Source organism: Gadus morhua, chromosome 13, assembly GCF_902167405.1.
Source record: "Gadus morhua chromosome 13, gadMor3.0, whole genome shotgun sequence".
Taxonomy (NCBI): Eukaryota; Metazoa; Chordata; class Actinopteri; order Gadiformes; family Gadidae; genus Gadus; species Gadus morhua.
The window spans coordinates 23444156-23470081 of record NC_044060.1 but is presented as its reverse complement, the minus strand read 5'-3'; the positions used below and the strand labels follow the sequence as shown (position 1 = coordinate 23470081).

The 25926-nt window shown below is 41.4% G+C and overlaps 1 protein-coding gene across 1 annotated transcript; it reads right to left on the bottom strand.

The window, feature by feature from the left end:
- Positions 1-18241: 18241 nt before the first annotated feature.
- Positions 18242-20427, bottom strand: LOC115556907 (uncharacterized). The gene is made up of 5 exons (XM_030374323.1): positions 19957-20427; positions 19657-19796; positions 18982-19122; positions 18535-18645; positions 18242-18433 (listed from the first exon to the last, which is right to left on the bottom strand). The coding sequence occupies exons 1-5, from the start codon at positions 20153-20155 to the stop codon at positions 18341-18343; spliced, it is 684 nt and encodes a 227-aa protein (XP_030230183.1). The 5' UTR covers positions 20156-20427; the 3' UTR covers positions 18242-18340.
- Positions 20428-25926: the final 5499 nt, after the last annotated feature.

Genomic DNA, 25926 nt, shown 5'->3' with positions numbered 1-25926 from the left:
GGGTTCAACTGCTAGAATAATATGTCGAATTAATAAATGGTGCACATGGTTTTAAACGGTGCCCAAGGAGGGAGTTAGCTCAACTGCGGTAGACACAATTACAATACGTTTTTTTGCGAATATTAAATCTACATGGGTTAAATTCTGCTATAATCAGCTACTACATAGGAATAAACACTGCGTGAAATGTTCAAAGGTCAAGTATTGCCTCCATTGGAGCGATTGCAATAGATATAATACCGTACCACAATATGCATGCATTATCTTGTATTCAACAATTAGGAAAGCCGGATTCCAGAACCGAAAGAAGTCCTACAAAAGGGCACCGACCCAGGGGTCTTGCATCAACCAGATCCCTGTACGGCAGTGATCTTAAAATATAAATAATTATCTAGACTCCACATCATGAACGGTTAGCCTTTAAAGTTGTCCATAGCGTGCATACCGCTCGTCCACAGAAGTCCGGGGTTATCCAGGCCTGGGGATTCTTATTAGAAGATTTCTGGGATAACCTCCAATAAGAGGAGTCCCCCCCAATAGAGGATCCTGAGGACAAGCGGTAGAAATGCATAGTTCAACAGACCTGACGAGGTCCAAAATACCAAAATAAGAAAGAATACAATATATATTTCATTGCAAACTATGAAAATAATAAAAGTCTTCACGTAATCTATGGTTAATAATTGGCAATATTTACAATTAAATTACATAAGTAATAAAAAGTAATCCATAATTCATCATAATTTTGATTAACAATATACGTGTTACGTTTTTTCTTTACACGCCAAGACAGTGGATACTCGATTATTACAATATATCACAACCAGTTTAATGGTCAACCAAAACGCACAGCCGTACGTAACCCCGACTGTCCCCAACTGACAACGTTACGGTAACAACAGAAGTATGATGCCTAATATTGAAATGGAAATTTTTAATATTAAGATATTTTGATAATGTTAAATTTAAGTTTTGTATGTTTGTATTTTCCCATGTGGTCTTGTCACCCTGTTATTCTGCAGGGTCTTTCAAAATCCTTTGAGGTTAGTGGAAATCAGTTCTCACTCTGTTCCTCTGTTGTCCAGTGTTGGTTTGGGCCCGTTATCCTTGATCCCCAGTGAAGCGCAGAGACGCAAGTGATAAGGAACGGCCAACCCCATATTTACGACATCTTAAGGAATGATGACATAGATGCCCATATGGTTAACAAAGGCTTTTGGTTTGTTGTGAGGCAGCTGTCCTCAGCAACACTTCTGAATGTGTAAGAACTCCTGGCCACTCAGCGGACCTTTCTGCGGACCCTTTAGAAAATGAAGAGCTCCGCAGGAAGAAATCCCATCTGAAGTCTCAAATTGTTGAATAATATGCTTATTTTTAGGTCTGTTGATGCATGTTATGATTATTCTTCGTTCGTGCTTTTCTTAAGAATGTGTATATAGAGATAAAAATTAAATGAAAATAAAAATAAGTAAAAATATAGAATGAAAACAAATGGTGGATTCATATACCATGTGTGAATGTCCTCTTGTGTGTGTCAGAGCCACCAAAATAATGGAGGTTACTCGACTGTTACATACACGAGGGGATATTGAAAACATATCACATATAAAGCTAAGATAATTAGAAAATGGTTCATTATAATTAACTTGTAATAACATTTGCTTCACCCAATAACTTCTGAATTATTCTTTTAGGTTCAGTTTTTGTTTTGTTTTTGAATATCACCCTATATTTAATGCCCAGATGTGCATAATTCAGATGACTCTTATTCTACCTAGTGAAGGGAAAAACGGTCTGTCTAGTTACTGGACCAGATGAAATGAGACGGAGAGGTAATAAAGTCTGTCGGCACGAGGACCTTGGATTTATTAAGTAAAGTGGCAACGGTTATACAGAGTCATAAAGCGTGAGAAATCGAATATGTCTAAGTCCCTAATCAGCGCTGATGGTTCGTCCGGAGCTTCGCCTCCGTGGAAGGTCTGCTTCAGAAGAAGGTGAAGAGTCCCTGTGTGATACAGTTTTATGCTGTATCCTCCTCTCGATGAGGTGTGTGCGTTTGAGGTGTATGTGGTTCTGTGTGTTTTTGTTTGGCCTTGGCTCCCAGGCCCTGCTGTGTATGCCTCCTAACGGGGGAGAGCTCCTCGTGTCTCTCAGGCCCTTGGTATGGGCAGGTAACGGGGGAGAGCTTCAAAGTGTCTCCTGTGTGATAAATTAATGCGGCTCTCCCGTTCTTGAGGATGACTGGTGCATTGTCTGAGTGTCCACCATCTGCCAGCCTGGGAAATGGGGCCTTCGGCTCCGGCCTTGACCTGACTATATTCTCATGTATGTGTTATGTGTTAAAAGTTGACTATATTGTAAGTTGACTGCCATGTGATGTGCTCATTAAGCTAGGGTAGGAGTTAGCTATACTTATAATGTACATGTGATGTACTCAGCAGGTTATTTTGCCCAACACTAGTTTAGATCGATTTGATGTTGACCAACAAAAAACTAGATAATTATAATAATAAATACTGTTCATGTAATGGTATAGTTAGGTCTGGGACCAGCGTAGCTAAAAAAACTGTTTTGGAAATAGTAATGGACGTGTCCGGGACATGTATAGCAATAAATAAGTAAAGATAAAACTGCGTTTTACTTTACTTCACTTTGCTAAGACATATGCACGTTTGATGTGGTATGCAAAAGGCAGAGAATAAGGCGTATACACGTTTGATGTGGTATGCAATGTACATAGGAGTGAATCTCTCTAAAAGATCCTATCGTGAAACCCCCCCCAACCCTGTCCTCTCAGGTCCAGTCGTCAGACCCCCCCCCTCTCCCCATCCTTTTGTATTTGTTAAAATGGTGAATGTCTCGAAGTTAAGCCGAGACCACCATAAGGTATATGGTGAATGTGCCGAAGTTGAGCCGGGCCACCATAAGGTATTATTTATATATTCTCGCTCTCTCTCTCTCTCTCTCGCTCAAGTGTGGACAACATCAAATGCGAACAATACGTAGAATAAATGAAGATTAGGTCATCCAATATACATACTTAGTGTAGGACAATCGGGTAGTATAATGAAGGTAACTGTTGGAACCAGATACGGTTACAAAGAAGTGATGTTGAACATACAAATTTTAACATTGTAATTTCCCTTTTTTCATCATTTTTGGTTTATAAGATAAGAAATGGATTAGCAATACATCTGCTCGCCAGGGACAATATAGGCTCAATTTAGATTCAGAAGTAGTAGGTTAACCTTTCAAATGCCACTGCTACTGCTGTAACGCTTTGATACAACGTCAGCGTCTCATAGTCTGATATTTATTTTTACTCTGATAAGTTACGGCGCATCTGACTCATGAAACATTTACGGTTTACTGCATTTAACAACAGCGTGGTCTCAAGACGCCTGCATAGACCCACAACTATCGACCTTTGGTTTTGTATGTACTGGTCTTCATATATCTTCATAATGGATTGGTTTATGTACAGATGATTAAGGAAAGGAACTTCAACTTGGTTGCACTACACCGTTGTTAGGATTGGTTAATTTTAATGCGCATGGCTGAAGCAATGCGCAAGGAGGGATGTAGTGTGAATATTAAATCAAGGATTGAAAGTTGTATTCCCAGATCACAGACCAGAAGCCGTCCGATCCAGAGGATCCTTCACCAACGTCGGTGACACCTGGCGAGTGGATCTGGGTGAAAAAACACCATCGAAAGACCCTAGAAGACCGGTGGGAGGGGCCATACAAGGTACTCTTGGCCACACCCTTTTCTGTTTCTGTAGAGGACCGATGCGGGGCCCAGTGGCACCACCTGAGCCGGTGCCGCAAAGCAGATACTCCTGGCAGATCGTGGACTGAGACCCTGACCGACCTAGCTGCACTCCAAGCCAAGGACAAACACTCCTCATCCCAAGACGATGGGCCACAGCGTGCCCTTGGAAAAGTACCTGGTAGGATTCCTTCTGGTAGTCCTGTTCCAAGAAGGAGCGGGAGACAACATCGCCAGGTACCCACCGCCTAAACCAACAACAACAGGTCAGGTCTCGTTAAGGTACTGTCGAGGGATAGAAAGTATCTTTGAGCTGAATTTTTGTGATATGCTGCCCTGTGGGACCAGGAAGGACCGGGTCTACCAGGCAGAAAAGTACATGTGCGTAAGTACCAGACGAGACGGTAGCTACATGAGAGATTATTCCTGCGGGGCGTGGTTTCAGGCAGCGTGGCTTACCCATCCTGGGTACAAGGAGGGCTATTATCCCCTGAGGTCCAACTACAAGGAAATCCAAAAGGGAATCTCCCTTACCAGAAGATTATATGGCTATAAGGAAGTCTGGAGCAATAATGGTCTAGCAGTCAAGGGAGAGTCAATATTCATAAAGTTAAGGGCAGATTTACTCATTCCCGAAAACAGATCTCATAAGACAGACAAAGGCCTGGTTTTTCTAATGTTAAGGGCGGATACTTATGGGGAGGACCTAAAAGTAATTATCCATCTATCAGGAGTTGCATGCGGGCCCAATAAATTTCCATCTAGAGGTACTATGATTCCTTAGGAGCGCCACATCTCCCACCACCCCCGGTAGTGCACCCAAATGGAGGGACGCACGAAGAATATTGGGAGGTAAAGACGGGTGAGCTTGATCAGATGTGGTTAAAATGGATGAACTACACGGCCCGGGCCCAGGGCAAGACCAACTGCATTATCTGTGCCGCCGGCCGCCCCTCCTTGACCACAGCCCCCGCTAGAATCACCCCGCATAATTCACCGCAAGGTTTTGTTTGTCTATTGGAATTGTTCGTGGACGGCCACATCCCAGGATGCTCAAATGCAATAAAATCCAGACTAAATAACATGTATCCTCAGACCCCGATTAGATCTATACCCCCAAGATTTGAAGTTTATTTAACTCCGGACTATCATTGTATCACAGGAAGGGGAACAGGGAGAAAGGTGGGATCATTTCCTCTTGACTCTTGTAACACCACTAGAGAGATAAAATTGTTGTCCAATATGACCCGTGCCCGTAGTGATATATGGTGGTTCTGTGGAGGTCAGATCCTCAGGGGAGTTCTCCCCTTTGAATTCTCAGGAACATGCGCAATCATACAGTTAATAATGCCCATCTACATTTTACCCGATAGCAAGACTGTGATGGATGTCACATTATCCAGCAGCGGTGGTCTCCCGGATTTGACCCGTCGGAAACGAGAGTATGCACCAGTCCCGGGTAGTTTTGATAAAAACATATACATAGACGCAATAGGAGTACCCCGAGGGGTCCCCAACGAACATAAAGCCCGGAATCAGATAGCGGCAGGATTTGAATCAGTTCTATTTTGGTGGTCTACAATTAATAAAAATGTTGACTGGATAAATTACATATACTATAATCAACAACGGTTTGTTAATTTTACAGAAGAGGCAGTCAAAGGACTGTCCGAACAATTGGATGCCACCTCCCGGATGACCTATCAGAATAGGCTAGCTTTAGATATGTTATTAGCAGAACGAGGAGGGGTGTGCGGGATGATAGGGACAACATGTTGTACATTTATCCCCAATAACACAGCACCAGATGGGTCCGTGGCCAGGGCATTGGCTGGACTGCAATCCCTCAAGTTGGAGTTGGCCGAGAACTCCGGTATTGGTGACCCAATAGCTGGATGGATGGAGAATCTGTTTGGTAGGTGGAGAGGTATGATCCAGTCAGTACTCATCGCGGGAATAATGGCAGTAGCCGTGTTAGTTGTTGTCGGCTGATGTTGCATTCCCTGCGCACGAGGGCTACTGAATCGGCTGATCACCACAGCAGTGGGCGCTACAGAAGTGCCAGGTGACATTCATGCTTACGTAGGAATCAGATATAATCAGTTGAACTTGAATGAGATACCACCTGAGGAACCCAAACCTATCCAGTTACAATATATAGAATAAAATGCCACTATTTGTAGCACCTGTGTCTAAGATAATCAATATCCTGGATTTACTTGAATAATTAATTATTGAACCACCAAGACGAGTTGTGTTTGTTATTATATAGTATTGTTTGGTTGCGAGTACAACCCGTTATTTCTGAATCGCTGCATTGATAATGGTACTGTTGATCTTCCTTGAGACGATTGTTTTACAGGCCACCTGTTACTGACACGACGACGACGGAGAACCTGTTTGGAGGCTCCCATGATGTAGGAGTAACCTCTCTGAGTTGAGCCCTTGACAAGGAGGGACGAGTCTTGGGTTCATGAATTACAGGCCCGACGGCGACAGAAAAAACAATGACTATGATAATAACATCGCCCAAAACCACCCACATGAACCGGCGCACCAATACATGAAGATCACTTGAACTCCCCAAAATCCATGCCCAAACCACCCACATGAACCGGCGCACCAATACACGAAGATCACCTGAACCCCCCAAATCCATGTTAGCTTATCAATCATTTTGAAATTTTAAAATTGTATTATGACCACCAATTTTTACGTTACTTTTGCACCTGTTGAATATTTTATGACCTTGTTGCACATAACCAAAAGTATTAGCTCAGGATTTCTATGGATAGTTTTGTTTGTGTGCTTTTTGGCCATGTGATTGTATGATAACAATATTTATGTTTATTGTTGTATTGTGAAATAATGACCTATGTTTCCAATGAGACCCACAAGGTGAATGCCGTCTCAGTATTATGGGCGCGAAGTGGTTTTTTCCCTCTCTTCAAGAGTTCTTCCCACAACGGTTGATGGTGTCGATGATTGATCCTACTTTGGATATGTTTTTCGGTGTGGTAAATGGTGTTTATGATTTAAAATATTATTGTATGGTCATCTGAGATGACCAAGGAGGGACTGTTACGTATTTTAGGAACACAAGCTGTATTTCCCTCACTTAACCAATAGGGGGTAGGACCAAACATATAAGCCGTAAATACTACACATAGCCACAAGGGAAAGCAGGACATTACTGAAGGCTGCAATAGATACTTTAGCCACAGAGGGCAGCACCACAGACCAGGCGAGGAAAACCGAGGATTACGTCACACCGGTTCCTCTCCAAGTCTTCCGGTCCTCGCTGAGTCCATAAGAAGCCTACAGCTCGTGGAGGCAGACCAGAACTCTCTCGGCAGCGATTAGACATACGTGGGTTTGTGGCTACCCAGCTGAAAAATAAATGTGCTAAGTGTACTAAAATTTAGCATACTTTTGTATACTTGAAGCCACACTAATCATCATTATACTTAAAGTGTTTTCATGATTAGTTAACTTGAAGCATGCTGTTTTGGAACAACTAATTTTGTACTAAATATATTTTAATTGTAATTAAATTGTAGAAAAGCTCAACTTGAAGTGTATTTAGTGTACTTTTATGTGCTAAAGTGGAACAACTTAAAGTATATTTTGTATACTTTAAGCATATGGCTTTATATGTACTAATATATGCTTAATTATTAAAATTAAAGTGTACTTTTTTTGTATTATAAGTACATTAAAAATTATTTGTTAGTGTAGTAAAAATATATAAGCTTTATACTTTTAATATATTCTTACTGTGCTAATAATATGCTTAATTATACTTTTGGCTTATTCCAATTACTAAAAAAGCATACTTTGCAGTCAATAGTCAATATACTTTATCATTACTTTGCCATGTTACTTTTTACCTTGCACATACTTGCAAATGTATTACCAGGGTACTCAAGGCTGAAAGACTTGTGAGACTACTTCCAGGTGAAAAAATATATTTTTATGTATTTGTACCATATAGTACATACAAAAAACTTACAACCAATGTATGAACACTTACATTATGGCAGCAGACCAGAACTAAACATTTCAGCAGAATAAACATTTCACATAAACTTAACAGAACACAACAGAAATAACAATGAAAGACAACATTTCTTAATTCCTTAACATTCCTGCCTAACCCCTCCCACCATACAGAAACACACACCACATATTATCCGTGGTGTGTGTTTCTTTGGCTGAACTGCTCATTGTTGCATTTTCGTCTGATGGCCGCGCGCACATCAGAGACAGTGGTCTGTCGGAATTCCAGAAGAACAGCATCTGTTGACCAAATAGACAATAGTCAGGCGGCTTAGGACCAGATTTGAGAAAAATGGGGACACGGCGGACAAAAGCACCAAATTTTTTATACAGGTTCTCCATCACCATACCTTTCAATTTAGAGGGGGTTCCACTTAATCAAGATGGTGGAAGGCGGCCATCTTGGATTTCCAAGATTTTCGCATGTAAAACCTATAAATGTCAATATATCAGCTTCCAAGTCACTTAGAAGGTCAATCTTGGTGTCAAAATGTACATTTGCTGGGTCAATGAATGCAGTAAAGATGTTAGGAATATCAGTAAGTGATGTTTTACCAACAGTAGATCATTTTTTTTGCATGCTATTTACACAATTAGTCAAATTAGTTGACAATTATCTTAGTTACAATTAGTCCATGAGCCAGGGGGGTTGATCAGTATCATCGGGGGGACAAATGCTATCATTGTTTTTTGGCAAGGTATACACCCCTAGTACTAGAAAAATCACGATAGCAGTGCAGGGGTGGTAGCGAAATCACTTTTTTTCAGCTCATGAGGTTATTAACCCCCTAAGATAAATTCAGTTTTTGAGAACTGGTGTATATCTGGTTTAGGCTCATGATAGGGATATTGTCAATATTCTATAATATGGTGCTTGGTATCATTGGAAAGGGGACCTTTTAGGCTTTCATTTAAGCCCAGGACTGAATCTGTCTGACAAATGCAGAGGTCACATGACGACTTTAAACTAGAAATAACACACATTTTATCACAATTTCCGCCTAAACTGCAAGCTTTCTTCTATCCTTGGGGCATGAAGGAACATCAGGGACACAAAACTCAACAACTTCAATACTCAAGGCACTCTGATGATTCAGAAAATGTATAATATACCCATACTATTATTTGTGAGAGCCTTAAATTACACTTGTGCAGCCAGCACAAGTCTTCAAAATAGAATGGAGCCAATAGAATGGACAGTAGCTCATGCACGGAATGTTGATGGATTTTTGACAGTTTGGTTTTGTCAGTTTGGTGAAAAGATCGTTGGTTCAGTTGACTGGTTATAACAACACTACTAACTATACCATCTTCAATCAACTTCCAGTGAATTCCAGGGGTATTAAATGTAAGTACAAAATACATTTTCTCTTGTCCTTGTGAATTGATGGGGAATAGACAGAGGGAGATTATACGTACAGTAGGGCTTTGACTTCGAACTTCGTGATTCGAATATAAAAAAAAAAATCAAAATTCGAACGAATATTAGGCAGCCCTTAATATTCGAACCTGTTATGGGCAGGCCAAGAGTGAGAGACGTCGGAGAACCCATGCAGTCTATTCATAATATTGCCATGACCACGGAAGAGGCAGTGAATGAAGTATTGATTAGACAGCGATTTATTAGAAACATAATAAACCGTTGGAACACGCAAGACCGGTAACCATAGCAACGCCTGTAAACAAACCTCGCAAAGCCCAATCCAGGGCTGAATCCGAATACTCATACTTATAGTATGCATTTTGTAGTACGCCACAAATATAGCGCGTCCGAATGCTCAGTGTGCATTGTGTAGTACGGAATCTGAGGGGAGACACGTCATCTCCAAACATCCGGTGGAGTTACGGCGGTGTTCGGAAGAGTTCAGAGGCGTTCTACGCATAGCTGTAGACCGTTCTTGGCGTTCTACGCAGAGCTGTAGACCGTACTAAGTGTAGTACGGTCAAGTAGTAGACACTGAACATAAATAGTATGTACTAAGTATTCGGATTCAGCCCAGGTATTACTGAAGGCATTTAATGGTCAAAATATTATTAATAAATATTCGAATATATTCGAATACTAATATTAATAAACAAACGAACTTCGAATATGATTTTTGGCCAAAAGTCAAAGCCCTAACGTACAGCTGTACCTGTAACAGTAGCTCATGTAAGCTAGTAACTTTTGTCCAGTGGTTTTTATGTTCATAAAATTCGTCATTGAGAAAGCAGAGCGAGGTTTCTTTCAGAAAAGAAAGCATGGGCTAATATTAGAGGTAAGGGTAGATAAGGCAGAGTAGGCTATTTCTTCAAGGTCAGTCATTGCCATGTGTTTTTTACTGGTAAAATAAGCCTAATAGTATTTTTCTGGTCATATTGCAGGATCAGAGGAACTGTCATAGACAAGCTGATACTATACGATACAAGACAGGGCCATACTTGAACTAATGATCTGGTGCACATGATGGATTGGACATTGTGTATTGTATGCCAAAAGTCTACTCATGAACCACTCCGATGCCCTTTAAATGCGGATGGATTTGAAGAGAATTCTGAGCCATACAAATCCTTCCTGGACAATGTGAATTATTTCAGGGAGGTGAATCAACTGCCAGTACCACTTCCTTTTGATGAGGCCAGTAATGTGGAGCAGTTCGCCAGGCATCGTGCACAGTGGCATAAGTCTTGTCACTTTAAATTCTGTGCAGACAAACTGGAAAGAGCACGGAAGAGGGCGAGAGCTAGTTTTTCTGAAACCTGTGCTGCAGCTGAGAAACGACAGCGGCGTGAGCCTCTGGACAAGAGCGCATGTTTGTTTTGTGGAAAGTCTGATGGACGACTTCACAACTACGAGAGTCTTGATGCAGATGAGAATCTCAAGGTTAAGGCCACAGAACTGGGTGATACAGAACTATCAAGCAGACTTGCGGGTGGTGACGTCATTGCTTTAGAGGCAAAATATCACCTGACTTGCTTGACTGGATTTCGAAATCGACATCGATCGCTAACAAGACAACGCCAAAACTCCTCAGACTGTAAGAAACAAGAGAGACAAATCAAATCCAAAGCCTTTGTAGAGCTTGTCAGCCATGTGGAAAATTCTGTGGAAGGTGGTCAATTCCACTTCAAGTTCTCATCCCTGCGTGAACTGTATGAAAACCGCCTGCTCAAGCTTGGTATCACAAAGGAAATCAACAAGGTCCGCTTCAAGGAACAAGTCCTGAAGTACTTTCCCTATGCTCAGGAGCAAAGAGATGGAAAGAATGTGGTACTTGTTTTTGAACCAGGAATGCAGGAAATGTTGAAGCAGACATTGAACTCTGACCATGTGGAGGATGCACTGATTCTAGCCAAGGCTGCCAAACTTGTGCGCCGTGATATATTCAACTCTGCTGGATTCAGGTTCAATGCCTCGTTCCCCTCGGAATGCCAGCAGAACTCTGTTCCCACCAGTCTCAAGACCCTGGTCACAATGATGCTGGTCGGTGCAGACCTGAAGGATCAGAGCACTACTGACTCCCAGGCCTGCCTCACTATCTCACAGACCATCTTGTTTAACTGTAAGAAGAAGGCTTCAACCTCCAAATCACGACATTCACTGGAGTACGAACCACCCTTGCCACTTTACATCGGACTAAGTATGCACACGCAGACCAGGTCAAAGAAAGTGATAACACAGCTCTTTGATTTGGGCCTCGGTGTCAGCTATGATCGGGTGGTGGAAGTGGAGAATCAGCTGGCTACAGCTGTCTGTGAGAACATTGAGAAGAACGGTGTTGTGTGTCCTGCTCAGCTACGCAAAGGCCTCTTCACTGTTAGTGCTCTCGACAACATTGATCATAACCCATCAAGCACCACAGCCAAAGGTTCCTTCCATGGCACAGGCATCAGTCTTTTTCAGTTCCCCTCCATGTCTAATGTGGGACACTGCCAGGATGGAATAGGCATGCCTTCGCCAGAAACAAAAAGGAATCATCGCTTACCTGACAACTTCACCAATGTGCCGGCAGTTGCACTCAAGAAGGCTAATGTGGCTGTTCCCAAGACACCCAATCCGACAAAAACAATCGAGGGACACCTTAGTGGAGCACATGTGAAAGAGGAATGCTGGATTGAGCATTCACTGAAGGTGATCGAAAAGGAGGAGCTAGACCAGGGAGACATTGTGGCCTGGTCAGCCTACCACGCATCTCTACATGATGTATCAGATGACCTGCAGCCTGCTCTCACTCAGCTCTTGCCACTGTTCTACGAGAAGGCTGCTACGGCTTCCATGATCAAGCATGGGATGGATGTACAGCGTGAAGCCACACAGTTCCTGAATCCAGGACAGATCCCAGTAATGGCTGTGGACGCACCACTGTACGCACTGGCCAAATATGTTCAGTGGAACTGGCCTCAAACACATGGTGAAGACAAATGTGTAGTCATGTTTGGTGGCCTCCATATCGAAATGGCAATGTGGAAGACATTTGGTGACTATTTGGAAGCTTCTGGATGGACCACAGCACTGACTGAGGCGGGCATTGCATCCACTGGCACAGCCGACTCCTTCCTCAAAGCATCCCACCTCACCAGGACAAGACATGCCCATCAAGTGAGCGCCCTGGCACTGGCAAAGTTGCAGCACAATGCCTTCTTGTACATGATGCCTGAGGGACCACATGATGAGAAGACCAAAGAAGCCTGGAGACAAGACATGATCAGAAAGAGTCCAACATTCCAGTACTGGGATACCATCCTCAACATGGAACTTCTGGGTCTGATATTTGTGCGGGCCCACAGAGAACAGGATTTTCCACTCTATGTGGAGACACTCAAGGCTCTTGTTCCATGGTTCTTTGCCCTTGATCACCAGAACTACGCACGATGGATCCCTGTCCACATTCGCGACATGGAAAGCTTGCCCTCATCCATTCACAGGGAATATCAAGAACATGGCCATTGGGTCGTTAACAAGACCACAAACAGATTCTCTAGCATGCCGATAGATCAGGCTCATGAGCAGAACAACGATCTGGTGAAGGGTTCCGGGGGTGCAGTGGGACTCACAGAAAATCCCTCTGCCTTCAAGAAGTGGATGATCGCAGGGCCTGAACAAGCACGACTCCTAAAAGAGTTTGAGCAAGAGTATATGTCAGAAGAAGTCAAGAAACAACAACATCACGAAGAAGGACTGTCCACACAGAAGATATTCAAAGGCCAAGCCCTCACTCTGGTGACCACCATCAGTGGGATGAGCAATCCGTTCCTAGACAACACCCCAGAGCTACTTACGCTGGACACACGGAATGTGATTGACGGGTCTGTGGTCAACACTGTCCGCACTGTGGAATCAGTGGGCAGGGATCAGTACAACAACTACAATAAGACAGTGATAGTGGACCGCACACACTCCATCCATGAGCCCATCAAACATAACTCGCTGCCGCTCTTCAGATGCCCAACACCCAAGACCAAGAGCAAGCAGGCAGGGCAGATCTCAATGTTGAAGGATGATGTGGCACTCTTCTCACGATTGTACATAGCCACTCAACACAGAGAGGGGGACCTGAGCACCTTCTTTGAGCACGAAAACCATCCATACCCTCCTTCTCTATCTGATAGAGGGAAACTACGGCTGGGAAAGAAGTCAGATCTGCTAAACGTCCTTGCACAGAAGACACAACCGGAACCTCCTGCTACTTTTGATGTCAAAGTACTTGACGGAGCTGCTGTGGTCCACTTCCTGTCCCCTACCAACATCACCACGTTTGAAGAATATGCCAGCTGTGTCTTTATTCCCCACATCATGAAACACTTGTGGACCTCTAAAAGAGTTGACGTCGTCTGGGATACTTACTTCCCCAGCAGTCTAAAAGAGTCAACCAGGGAGAAGCGAGGCAAAGGGATACGACGGAAGGTGTCTGGTCAGAACAAGCTGCCGGGGAATTGGCCGGATTTCCTGCGTGACCCTAAGAACAAGGAGGAACTCTTCACCTTTATCTCAGGGAAGATTGAGTCCACTGTGTGGCCAGAGGGGAAGCTGGTCTTCATTACCTCTGGAACCAGAGTGGTCGGCACAGACACCAGCCACTCCATGCTGCCATGCAACCATGAAGAGGCCGATACTAGGATACTGATCCACCTACTTGATGCCCTGGAGCATGGCTCTTCTACCTGCTTGGTGCGCACTGTGGATACAGATGTTGTTGTGATCCTCATTGGCAAGTTCCATGCCCTGCTCACCCAGTATCCAGCTGCAAACATCTGGATTGCTTTTGGCACTGGCAAGAACTACACCTATCTGCATGTAAATACCATCAGCCACGCTCTGGGAAAGGACAAGTCAACCGCTCTTCCAGTCTTCCACTGCTACACAGGCTGTGACACAACCTCAGCATTCTGTGGGAAGGGGAAGAAGTCAGCATGGATTGCTTGGAACTCCTACCCAGAGGTCACACAGGCCTTCAACTACATAGCAGCAAATCCGCACACTGCTGTGACCATAGATGCCCAACACTTCCGATGTCTGGAGCGCTTCACTGTTGTTCTTTATGACAAGACGAGTGAATTGGAATCAGTGAATGGTGCAAGAAGAGAGTTGTTCTGCCAGAAGACCAAGGCAATGGAACATATTCCACCAACCCAAGGAGCACTGATCCAACACGTGAAAAGAGTCACTTACCAGTCTGGGATCTGGTCAACATCCGAAAAAACCCAGCAGCCAATACCCAGCCCTGAAGGATGGGGATGGACACTGGATGTAGACAGCCAGGCCTGGCTTCCTGTGTGGAGCACCTTGCCAATCGCTTCAAAAGCCTGCAGTGAACTAATCAAATGCAGTTGTATAAAGGACTGTACGGCAAGGTGCTCATGCAAAAAAGCACAGTGGAATTGCACAGGCCTTTGCAGTTGCAAATGTTACACCAACTAAATACACTAGCAAACTAATAAGAAAGGAGGGTTGGTTTTGGGGGGGGGGGGAAGGTAAATGAAATTCCAGGGGGGGACTGATGTACTGGTTCCGCTTCTCTCTCTCCCCTGCATGCTGTTGGACAAAGGCTGAGCACGATACAGGACGATGCACGATGATTTTTTATCACAAAGGGAAATTCTTTTAGGGAAGGGGTTTGTTATTTTTTGTGCACCACTGTTTCCCCTGTTTGTGTAACATTAAAGTTCAGTTTACCTTTATATTCTGTGTCCAGAATTAATATATTAATATATTTTTGGCATAAATAATTATCTAATGATATTCTCAATACCTTTATTGCATTCATTGACAAAGAAAATGTATATTTTGACACCAAGATTGACCTTCACAGTGGCTTGGAAGATTGATTTATTAGCATTTATAGCAGAAGTTTTGTCAATCCAAGATGGCCGCCTTCCACCATCTTGATCTACTGTTGGTAAAACATCACTTACTGATATTCCTAACATCTTTACTGCATTCATTGACCCAGGAAATGTAATTTTTGACACCAAGATTGACCTTCTAAGTGACTTGGAAGCTGATTTATTGACATTTATAGGTTTTACATGCGAAAATCTTGGAAATCCAAGATGGCCGCCTTCCACCATCTTGATTAAGTGGAACCCCCTCTAAATTGAAAGGTATAGTGATGGAGAGCATGTGGAAAAAATTTGGTGCTTTTGTCCGCCGTGTCCCCATTTTTTTGCTAAGCCACCTGACTAAAGGGATAATGTAAGTCACGCAGCATATTCATAGTATTTTGAACAGTACATCAAAGGGATATTCCAGAAAGGAGGTTCAACAAACTCGTAACCTAATATAGGCTATAAAAACAGTCTCGTGATTACTCCTCACTCTGGTTTTAGTCATATTCTGCATATTAAACAAGGTCAAAGTTTATTCAGTGGATATTTCAGCTTGTAGCAGCTTTTACCACAAACAGATACCTCCTGATTAACACACATCCTGTCTCTTAACATCCTGCTGAGTAAATGAACATGTGGAAGAAGGCAGAGGTGGTGGTCACCTCCACCACGTCTGACAGAGGCAGAGGAGGTGGTCCTGGGTCAGGTCGCTGGGTGACCAGAGGCGGAGGGCGTCACTCACCCCCGGGACCCAAGAGGCAGACACACACTTTTATCTACAGATAGTACTAGAAGTTATTTAATATTATCCTAAATGCAGCGGCAAATTAGAAACATGTACTTTGACATTGCATTGTTGGAGGCAATGCAGGCTGATGGTTTGCCTACTTTTGTAGCTATCTGTGGGAAATAAAGAAAGCCAAATGAAATGTGAATAATTCCTCTTTTTCTGACTGCTGGAAGGTGATTGATTAACCTGCAAAGTGATAAAAATTAAGAGGTCCAGATCTGAGAGCACGTCAGCGGTGACGTGTAGCCTGATATTCGATGTGCAGCCAGACTGAGAATATTGTTCGGATAAATGACGGACTGATGAGAAGTGGTACCGTTCGGCTCAGGGAATGAGAGCTCATCTAAACAAATCGAAATAATCCCCCTGTTGTAAAACTATGTGAATTATTCCCCGCCAGACTCAGGGTTTCTTCAAGTAAACCTGCCAGCGAGCAGATTAGGTTCCCAGAGTCAGCTACCATGGTGACTGACAGAGTTCAAGATACCTCTCATTCAGGAGAAAAAAACAACAGAGTTTCCCTCATCTCAGGGTTCTTATGTTTTCACATAACCCGCTCTCTGGAATACCACTCATACCACATACCACTGGAAACTCTTGAGAAATTGTATCAGTATGGTACACCAATACTGCTACCAGTAAATAGTCCAACATGTATTTAGTAATTAGTGGTGGTCAGTTTCCGTGTGATCTCGCTGCTATAGAAATCACAGAAGCTTTTAAATAGACTACATGTAACTCAGAACAATTACATACCTGTAATAGCCTGCACTTTGTCAACATCAAGCTGTGTTTTTGGCGGCCCCCCCTTCCGAGACTTTCCAGTTAGGGTGGACTGTGCAAGGCCCTCCTTTGTGAATACCAGGACAGCCAGCTCCTGGGCAAAAATGGTCATGCGAGATCTATTCAGCCGCAGGAAAGCCCTCTTTGAAACAATCACTGTGCTGCCTGCCAAGGGGTGCTGCATGGGAGAGAAAGAGAGGATAAATTGGACAGATTATCTCTCCCTACTTATGAGGAATGAACAGACATTAACCAAACATTAAAAAATGTTAAAGGAGACATATTATGCCACCAGGTGTGAGTGTGATTAGCCTTACAAGCCGTTTCGAAAATCTGCCCCATATGACATCACTAGGGGGCGTGTCCACCTAGATCTGTGCTGGATAGATCAGTCTACCAGCCTACCCAGTGGACTGCAGTAAATGTTGCTCATCTATCCAGCACAGATCTAGGTGGACACGCCCCCTAGTGATGTCATATGGGGCAGAGTTTCGAAACGGCTTGTAAGGCTAATCACACTCACACCTGGTGGTATAATATGTCCCCTTTAATTCAATCTTTACTTGGAAACACTGCTAGTATATAAAGACCACTAGGGAGGGAGTGCTATGACCAGTGGTGTTGATGTTCCCACTGACAGCAAGATAATTCATTCATTCAAGACTTGTGAAACATACAATTTATTAATCCCATCACTTTATTGCTGATCCAATTACCAAGATGATGCTGCCAAAGACAAAAGGTCCATAGTGCAAATATATAATTCTTTATGAATGAACTTTCAAGTAATGAATACATACGTTCAACCCTCAATTATAACATACCATTTCAATTTCACTGTCCACAGAAGATGATGACGCTGCAAATGAAGGGGTCTCTCTAGAAGACATCAATGCCCGGACACACTCCACACACTCCCTCATTAATTTAATCATTTCTGGCAGGTCTAGATGAATGTAATATTAAGTGGGAAAACATTTGGTTTGTTAGTTAGTAAAAGTAATGGTACTTAAACTCAGTACAGGACAATAAATAATGTGGAAACACCATTGTTTAATAAACATACTGTGTTCTGACATGTCAACCCCTCTAATTCCAATCTGAACAGCCACCATGAAGGCATGACATGATTTCATTCATTCCAGGTGCCATACCATGACCAGTATTATCATCCGTCAGCTTCTTCAAGAGAGAATGAGAGATTAGAATCACATTAAACTTCATTAAGGTACAATAGACTTTTACAGAACCTGATGTGTGGAATCATGGGAGGAAATAGCAGCAGATATAATGTTGTGGTCATTTTGTACGTTAGAAATTGTGATTATTTTATGTTTTTCTGGATCCCAATAAACACAACAGGAAATACAGTATGCTTAAAAGACACTCTTCTAATCCACACTACCGTGTGGGAAAAACATTAATGAAAGGTGTTTGAAAATGATTATATTGTTGAATATATTAAATAAAAGTAAATTAAATTCATTATGCTTAGTTGGCATGCACATGACAGCCAAAAGGAGTTTATATGTGAAAATAAGATATGTAACAATTGTGAGATTAAGTTTTCCATGCAGTTGGGTGTAAGATCTCTGTCCTTTGCCTGACCTATTCATTCAATATAATATAATTTTACCATAATAATATAATATTCAATGTAAATGTACTTGCCATTCTCTGGGCTTGGGAGAAACCCAACTCTTCATCTGAGGCATGGTCTTGAAACTTTAAAAAGTGAAAAGAGAAAATAGCTGTGAAAAGCAATACAACAGAGAAAGAATTTTTGTGTGAGAGTACACAACAGCTGGTAAAGAAGTATGACTTACAATGTCATGCCGTTGTGGACTTCCTATGGATGTAGCGTCATCAGAAGTTGGACTGGATGCCAGGGGTAAAAGCACACGTCTTGCTGCCTTGTTAATCTTTGCTCGCTTTCCCTGAAGATAAACGTTTACATGGTAAAAGTAGGAAAATGATTAGTTATATCGTGAAATTTGAGTTGTACTAGAAACTACAATATTTAATTCGAAAAAATAAATAACACAGCAGTTGATGTTGGCATTAACTAAAAATGTAAAAAACGTTTTTAAAAACTAAAATGGACAAACTACCTTAATAATTAACACAAGGAAACATGCAAAATAGGTGTTTCGCAGGACTAAAAGATTCTGTCCAATATTCCTCAAATCAAGACCTTTTAGTGAAGTGTCTGAGGGACACCACAGCTGTTGTAAACTTTGTAGCCCCCTGCTCAAGAAAGAAGCATGCCTTACCCCATGAACACGTTGTGGAGATTCGTTCTCAGAACTGTAGAGGTGATCTTGTGTGTCCAGGGCCCTTTTCTGAGACAGGCAAGTCTTCAGGTTTTGTAACACCTGGTCCCTGGCTGCCTCTTTAATCCTGGTTTGCTCTGCCTGTCAAAAATGTTTATGATGTAAAAATGTTGGCTTCCTACAGAAAGCTATGTGTAATCAAGTTCACATTTTAGATGTCTTCTTATTTAAAGTTCCCTTAATTATCTCGCCACCCCTCAGATATAGCATATTTGGTGTCTCTGTACATAAAAATGCACGTAGTAGTTGAGTCTGTAGACCTCTGGCAGCCACAACAACAAAATACTGCTCCATCGAGATGTTTCAGTATTATTCATCTAATGTTGTCATATATAACAATAAATCAGTCAGAGGGAGCAAATCAGTGCATTTACCTTGATAGTTTAGCTACATTTTACTGCACATAATTATGCACTTTAACTTGAGTGGGATTGTTCATGCATGATTTGTAATGGAGAATTTTAGCATTGCTTAACTGTTGTTTTTTTTTACTTAGGTAAATGATTTGAATTTTGTCAAGACCTCTACGAAAATGCACCTGGATGTGTAGCTAGCCAAAGTATTGGAGACAGCATGTCAGCTAGCGCAGCATTAAGGAACGTTGCGTGCACTCACCTGTTGGGACGTTTTAGGCTTCACTACGTCGGTCTCACACATCTTCTTTTTCATGCGCACACCCCTTCTTTCTTCCTTGGCCCAGATATCCTTACCGAGAAGGAATAAATTCTTCTTCGACACAAGTTCTTTGTAGGAATCTGATATAACGAGAAGAGTACAAAAAATAAGTTCAGCCTAGACAGTTTTCCTAACAACGACCAAATTAAACAGTTAGCTGCTAGCTAGCTGACCGAGTTGGAAAAATAATAATAGGTATTCAGAATACTTATTACCCATTACCGTATTCTCCATACTTGCCTCCAAATAACAGCACCTTAGCAGGCACCGTCCTGTTTGGTTCTTTTCTCGTGGGCCATTTTATTTCAATCCAGTTCGCATCGTCATCTAAGTCCGGCTGGGATGCCACTTGGGTGAACTGGTCGCTACCAAGAATGACCGACGTACTTTCCACTTTAAGTGTTTTATCAAACAAGTAGTAGACGGCGAATTTAAACATTGTATCCTCCTAACCTGCAAACCTGCTTTCACGCAACTGACCTAACCTGCAACCTGTTGCATCTGCCCTAGCTCAGATGTAACGGACGTCGGATGAACGTCCGCAGCTCTGATTGGCTGAAAGTGAAAAACGAAACGGATGCAGTTGATGATCAGACACTGTCATAATACAGTTACAAAATCATCATGCCAGAAAAACGAAACTTGAAGAGACATTTGAATTCTGATGAGACTCAACCAGGGACGCCAAGAACAACAAAATACAGAAGACTTCAACTGAACCAGGTAAAGAAAAAGAAAATTGGTGAAATGCTGTGGGCTACAACGAAAATTTAAATTTTACTCTCCCGCCTAATTCTGTATTCTGTATGACATTATGAAGTGAAACGTTTCAAGATAAATAGTAGGCCTACCCTATCAAAACATTATTGTTAAAGTGTTATTAGCTATGAGGTAAAAATAATTCAAAATCATCTTGTTTAAGACTTCCGCACTGCAGACCCCATACACTTAAAATATATATATATATATCTTATGTCTGTGACATCTGCAGAAAAAATAGGATATAAACTTGTCATCAACTTTTAAAAAACAACAATATTTATCTTTGGTAGCCTATATCATAATAATATCCTAGCTATAAGATCAGCCTATCTGATGGTTAACATATTTCTAAAAGACAATATTCCTTCCAGTATCTTCATCCTAAAATGTTTGCCCAAATCCACTGTAATTCATCAAGGGTAATGCACCAACACTACTGCTAGCTAGTGGATAAAGCACTAGTCGTGTTCAGGTTTCCTATTATCTTTGTTTTTACTGTATCCACAGAAAAAGAGTAAATTGTTCTACAAGAGATTTCTCAGTACATCTTCAGTTCCAAGAACATCCCTTTACAGAAGAAAAGTTACTGAAAAGGTAAGTTCAGGAGAAATAAATGCCACAGTAGTAAATGTATATTTATATTCCAATGTTCAACCACACTGAAGCTGCATTTAATTCCTCTATATTTGTCTCAGATTTGTCTTACAGATCATAGTAATGCAGATACTTACCAAGAAGTGGATAGAGAGAGACAGGAGGACAGAGAGGAAGATGACGGAAGTGGACAAGAACACAGAGAGGAAGATGATAGAAGTGGACAAGAACACAGAGAGGAAGATGACGGAAGTGGACAAGAGGACAGAGAGGAAGATGACGGAAGTGGAAAAGAACACAGAGAGGAAGATGAAGGAAGTGGACAAGAACACAGAGAGGAAGATGATGGAAGTGGACAAGAGGACAGAGAGGAAGATGACGGAAGTGGACAAGAACACAGAGAGGAAGATGATGGAAGTGGACAAGAACACAGAGAGGAAGATGATGGAAGTGGACAAGAGGACAGAAAGGAAGATGATGGAAGTGGACAAGAACACAGAGAGGAAGATGATGGAAGTGGACAAGAGGACAGAGAGGAAGATGACGGAAGTGGACAAGAACACAGAGAGGAAGATGATGGAAGTGGACAAGAACACAGAGAGGAAGATGATGGAAGTGGACAAGAGGACAGAGAGGAAGATGACGGAAGTGGACAAGAACACAGAGAGGAAGATGATGGAAGTGGACAAGAACACAGAGAGGAAGATGACGGAAGTGGACAAGAACACAGAGAGGAAGAGAGGAGCCAAGCCGGAAATCAAGATTCAAACCAATGGAAGGTACTACCATTTAATTACAGATGATCTGTATATTGGTTATTTTACATTACATGTAAGCGACATCTCTCTTAATAGGACAACACTGTCAGTTTGGCTTATGTTTTCTTATTGTGTTTTAGGTATGAATGTGAGCAATCTTGTCTTGTATTGCAGAAACACCGTGATGATGATCCTGTGTACCCAGGTGCTCCCCTCACAAAAGGACAGAGTCTGCTCTTACTCATGTCATATGTACTGAGGCACAATTTGACAGGAGTAGCTCTTAAGGATCTTCTTACAATGTTTAATGAACAGTTCCCTGGCTTGGTGCCAGCAACCTCATATCTTTTTCATAAAGCGTATGGACAGTTTGGCCACTATGTGCCCCATTTTTATTGTATCAACTGTGAAAGCTATATGGGACCCAGTGAGACAGCTCCAAAAGATTGTTCTTCTTGTAATGCTGAATTTGACATTGAGAGAAACTTAAGGGTTGGGTCTTACTTTCTTGTACTTAGTCTATCAACCCAAATAGTGGACATTGTGGAAAAATCTGGGATGCATTTAAATGAAAGACAATCAATTCCAGGCATTATTTCAGATATTCAGTGTGGGGCTGAATATGAAAAACTCAAGAAGAGTGGACAAATAGGGGCTGATGACATATCACTAATGTGGAATTGTGATGGAATTCCAGTTTTCAACAGCAATAATTTTCAGATATGGCCAATTCAGTGTCAAATCATAGAGCTGTCACCAAAAGATCGCCAAGCCAACATATGTATACCATGCTTATGGTTTGGTAAAAGCAAGCCAAATATGATCACATTTTTAACTGCTTTTGTGGCAGAGCTCAAGGAACTGGAACAGACTGGAATTAAATGGATGGACTCTGAAAATGTAGAGCATACAAGCAAAGTTCATTTACTCCTGTGCTCCTCAGATTCAGTTGCTCGCCCCCTCCTGAGAAACACAAAACAGTTCAATGGCAAATATGGGTGTGACTTCTGCCTTCACACTGGTGGTGGTCCATATGTCTGGGAAACCCCAGAACCACCTTTACGGACAGAGATAGATCATTTTCAGCATGCTATGCTGGCAACACCTGCTAATCCAGTAATGGGTATGAAAGGCCCATCCCCTTTGATGGAACTTGAGAGCTTCAAGATGATCACTGGATTCATTCCTGAGTACCAACACAGTGTCTGCCTGGGTGTCACTAAACAGATTACATCTCTCTGGCTAGACAGTAAGCACCATAATGAAGACTGGTACTTGGGCGGCAAGGTCAGTGATATAGACCAGGAATTGCTGGCCATTAAACCACCTGTGGAGGTCACAAGGGCCCCAAGATCAGTGAAGGACAGAAAATTCTGGAAAGCATCTGAGTGGAGGTCATTTTTGTTGTTTTATGCATTGCCTGTTTTGAATCGCATTCTGAAAAAGAAGTATTGGAATCATCTTTTTTTATTCGTTTTTGCGATAGACACTCTTCTTCAGGATGCCATCAAGGTGAGACATGTGGATGTTGCAGAACAAGCTCTGCGAAAATTTGTGCTAAACTTTGAGAAACTGTATGGTGCTGTTAATGCTTCTTTTAATGTGCATTTATTAATGCACTTGGCAGCAAGCGTGCGTAACTGGGGACCACTGTGGGCAACATCCACATTTCCATTTGAATCATTTAATGGGACTTTGCTTAGGTTTTTCAGTGGAACAACACATGTGCCAACACAAATAGTGAATAGATTCCTTCGGTGGAGGGGTCTCTCAAAAAAAGCAGGGACTACAATGGCAAATGCTAATGACAGCATAAAGACATTATTTGACAAACTCTAGCTTAAGAAAGAAATCAAAGGAGTTTCAACATAATGTCAGAGGTTTTGGCTGCCCAAAGAAAGTTAGCACATCTGTGTTGCAGAGGATGGCTATTGAAAGTTTAATAGGAGTGACAGTTCATTCAGGTTTATTTTATGACCGTTTCATTTGTAGCAGTGTGGTTTATCATTCATATAATAACACAACTCTTAAAAAAAGAAATAATTCAGTTGTACAGTTAAATGATGGAACATTCTGCAAAGTTATGACCCTGGTGGCTTTTACATCTGATGATGGGGCCTCATCCACATCCACCAACTTCTGTATTTTAGTAAAAGAGCTTGCCAAGAGTGGAGGAAAGGTGTGTAGAGATGCTCAGTTAAATATATCTTCCACATTTATAAATGAGGTGTCTCACACCCATAATGTATTTGCCGTGCATCCCCAATCACTCAAGCGTAAATGTGTAATGGTTAAGTCCAAGGACAAAATGTATGTCATTCCACTTCCCAACAATGTTGAAAGAGACTAAAATTCTTGGGGAGCTACTACTTTACAGACATCAACGCCAAAATGACCTCTACATATCAGTCCTATACGCATGAATACTATCAGTGACTTCTTGATCTGTACACTCTCCAATTGGTCTTGTTTGCAGTAGCCCTGCTTTTTCTCCATTAAACAATACCAATGAAATGTTCTTTTTTTAACACTTGTGACAATGTTAAGTTAAGTTAACACAGTGTGAGTGAACTTAATTTTTTTGCTTATAATTTAGCCAGTATTGTCTGTTAAAATATGGGTGATGCTATCTGTTAAATCATAATGTAGCACTGCACCAACTTTAAACACTTGCTTTTCAGCAGAACACACATTTTTTGTGCACATGTACTTTTGAAGTGTGCATTTAATGTTTTGTTTAATGTCATTTTGTGTGTAAGATGTATTTTTTTTCACCAAACTGATTAAACATTACAGAACAGCTGCAATAATTGCTATCTGTGTACTTTACACACAGCACAAAATTTCATAAATGGGTTAAGTGCATTTTCATAGTAATACTATTGAACACTTTCTAAAAGAATGTCCTGAAGTACTAGCGTGAATAACTTCACTTCATAATTAGACTCAAATGTAACTTAAAATACACTCAAACTTAATATTACAGTGTTGATATTAAAATGTGTACTTTTAAAATATGTTTTCAGTGTATGTTACAGTGACAATTTTGAGCATACAATTTATCAAAAATGTGTAAAAACAAATTTCAAATAAGTACACTTTAGAAAGTACACATAAATTTCACTTAAAGTATATTTTAGTATAATATATTTATATAAAGCATAATATAGTATAATTATTTTAAAGTGTGTTAAAAGTGTTAGCTTGAAATTGTGATGCTAGTATACTTTTTTTATATTTACAAAAAGTACAATTTGTAAAAGTACATTTTCAACATACTATCGGAAATATAAATATACTTGAAATACAATAAAGTGCATTTTTTTTTCGCTTGGGTAGGATCAGCTAGGAGAACACTCTCGCACGTGCTTAGAACACATCTTCAATCTCTCTTAACTTCAGAGCATCAGTTTACCATACCGAAAATACTTTATACAAATAAAGTCTCTTTAAAGCTATTCCTTTGGATTCGACCCCTCTTTCCATGAAGAACTCTGCAGTATAGGTACTCGAACTGCGCATGCGCGAGACGGATAAATTCAGTGCTTAATGCACCGGTCATCCAGGATTCATTGAACCGGAGTTACATACGTAACTGCGTTTGTTTGCATAATAAAAATAAGACATAGGCCTAGGCTACATTTTATGACGCAATATCAGTTTAACATTTAACATTGTAGGCCTAACCGAAGTCGATAGGAAGGGTTTGTGAATGGATAAGCAACAAAATAGTTATTTTTTGGAAATTTAAATTGGTTTTGGGGCCAATCATACGATTTCGGTTTACACCAAAAGTCCTCTAACAAAAAAAAAATATATATTTTGAGATTAACAAACAAAATGAACCACCCTTAATTTAATTAATTATTTAATTAATATGTTATTCTATACATTATCCGTTACATATTTGAATGCCCTCTTTCATAGATATGACACCACCATCACTGGGGCGTGGGAACAATTCTCCATATCCATATCGGGCGGGGAGGGTGCTTATTGACAGTATAGCCTACACTAGACATAAATAGGAAGCTTGCAATGAGTATTTAAATCACCAGGAATAGTCAATAGGAATGACATGATAACTGAATTAATT

Excerpts from the sequence above, each read along its gene's own strand:
- LOC115556907 (XM_030374323.1), bottom strand. The coding sequence starts at position 20,155 with ATGTTTAAATTCGCCGTCTACTACTTGTTTGATAAAACACTTAAAGTG. Across the intron at positions 19,797-19,956 it reads TAAGGTGCTGTTATTTGGAG|ATTCCTACAAAGAACTTGTG; the intron begins GCAAGTATGGAG and ends TCGTTATATCAG. Across the intron at positions 19,123-19,656 it reads AGCCTAAAACGTCCCAACAG|GCAGAGCAAACCAGGATTAA; the intron begins GTGAGTGCACGC and ends CATTTTTGACAG.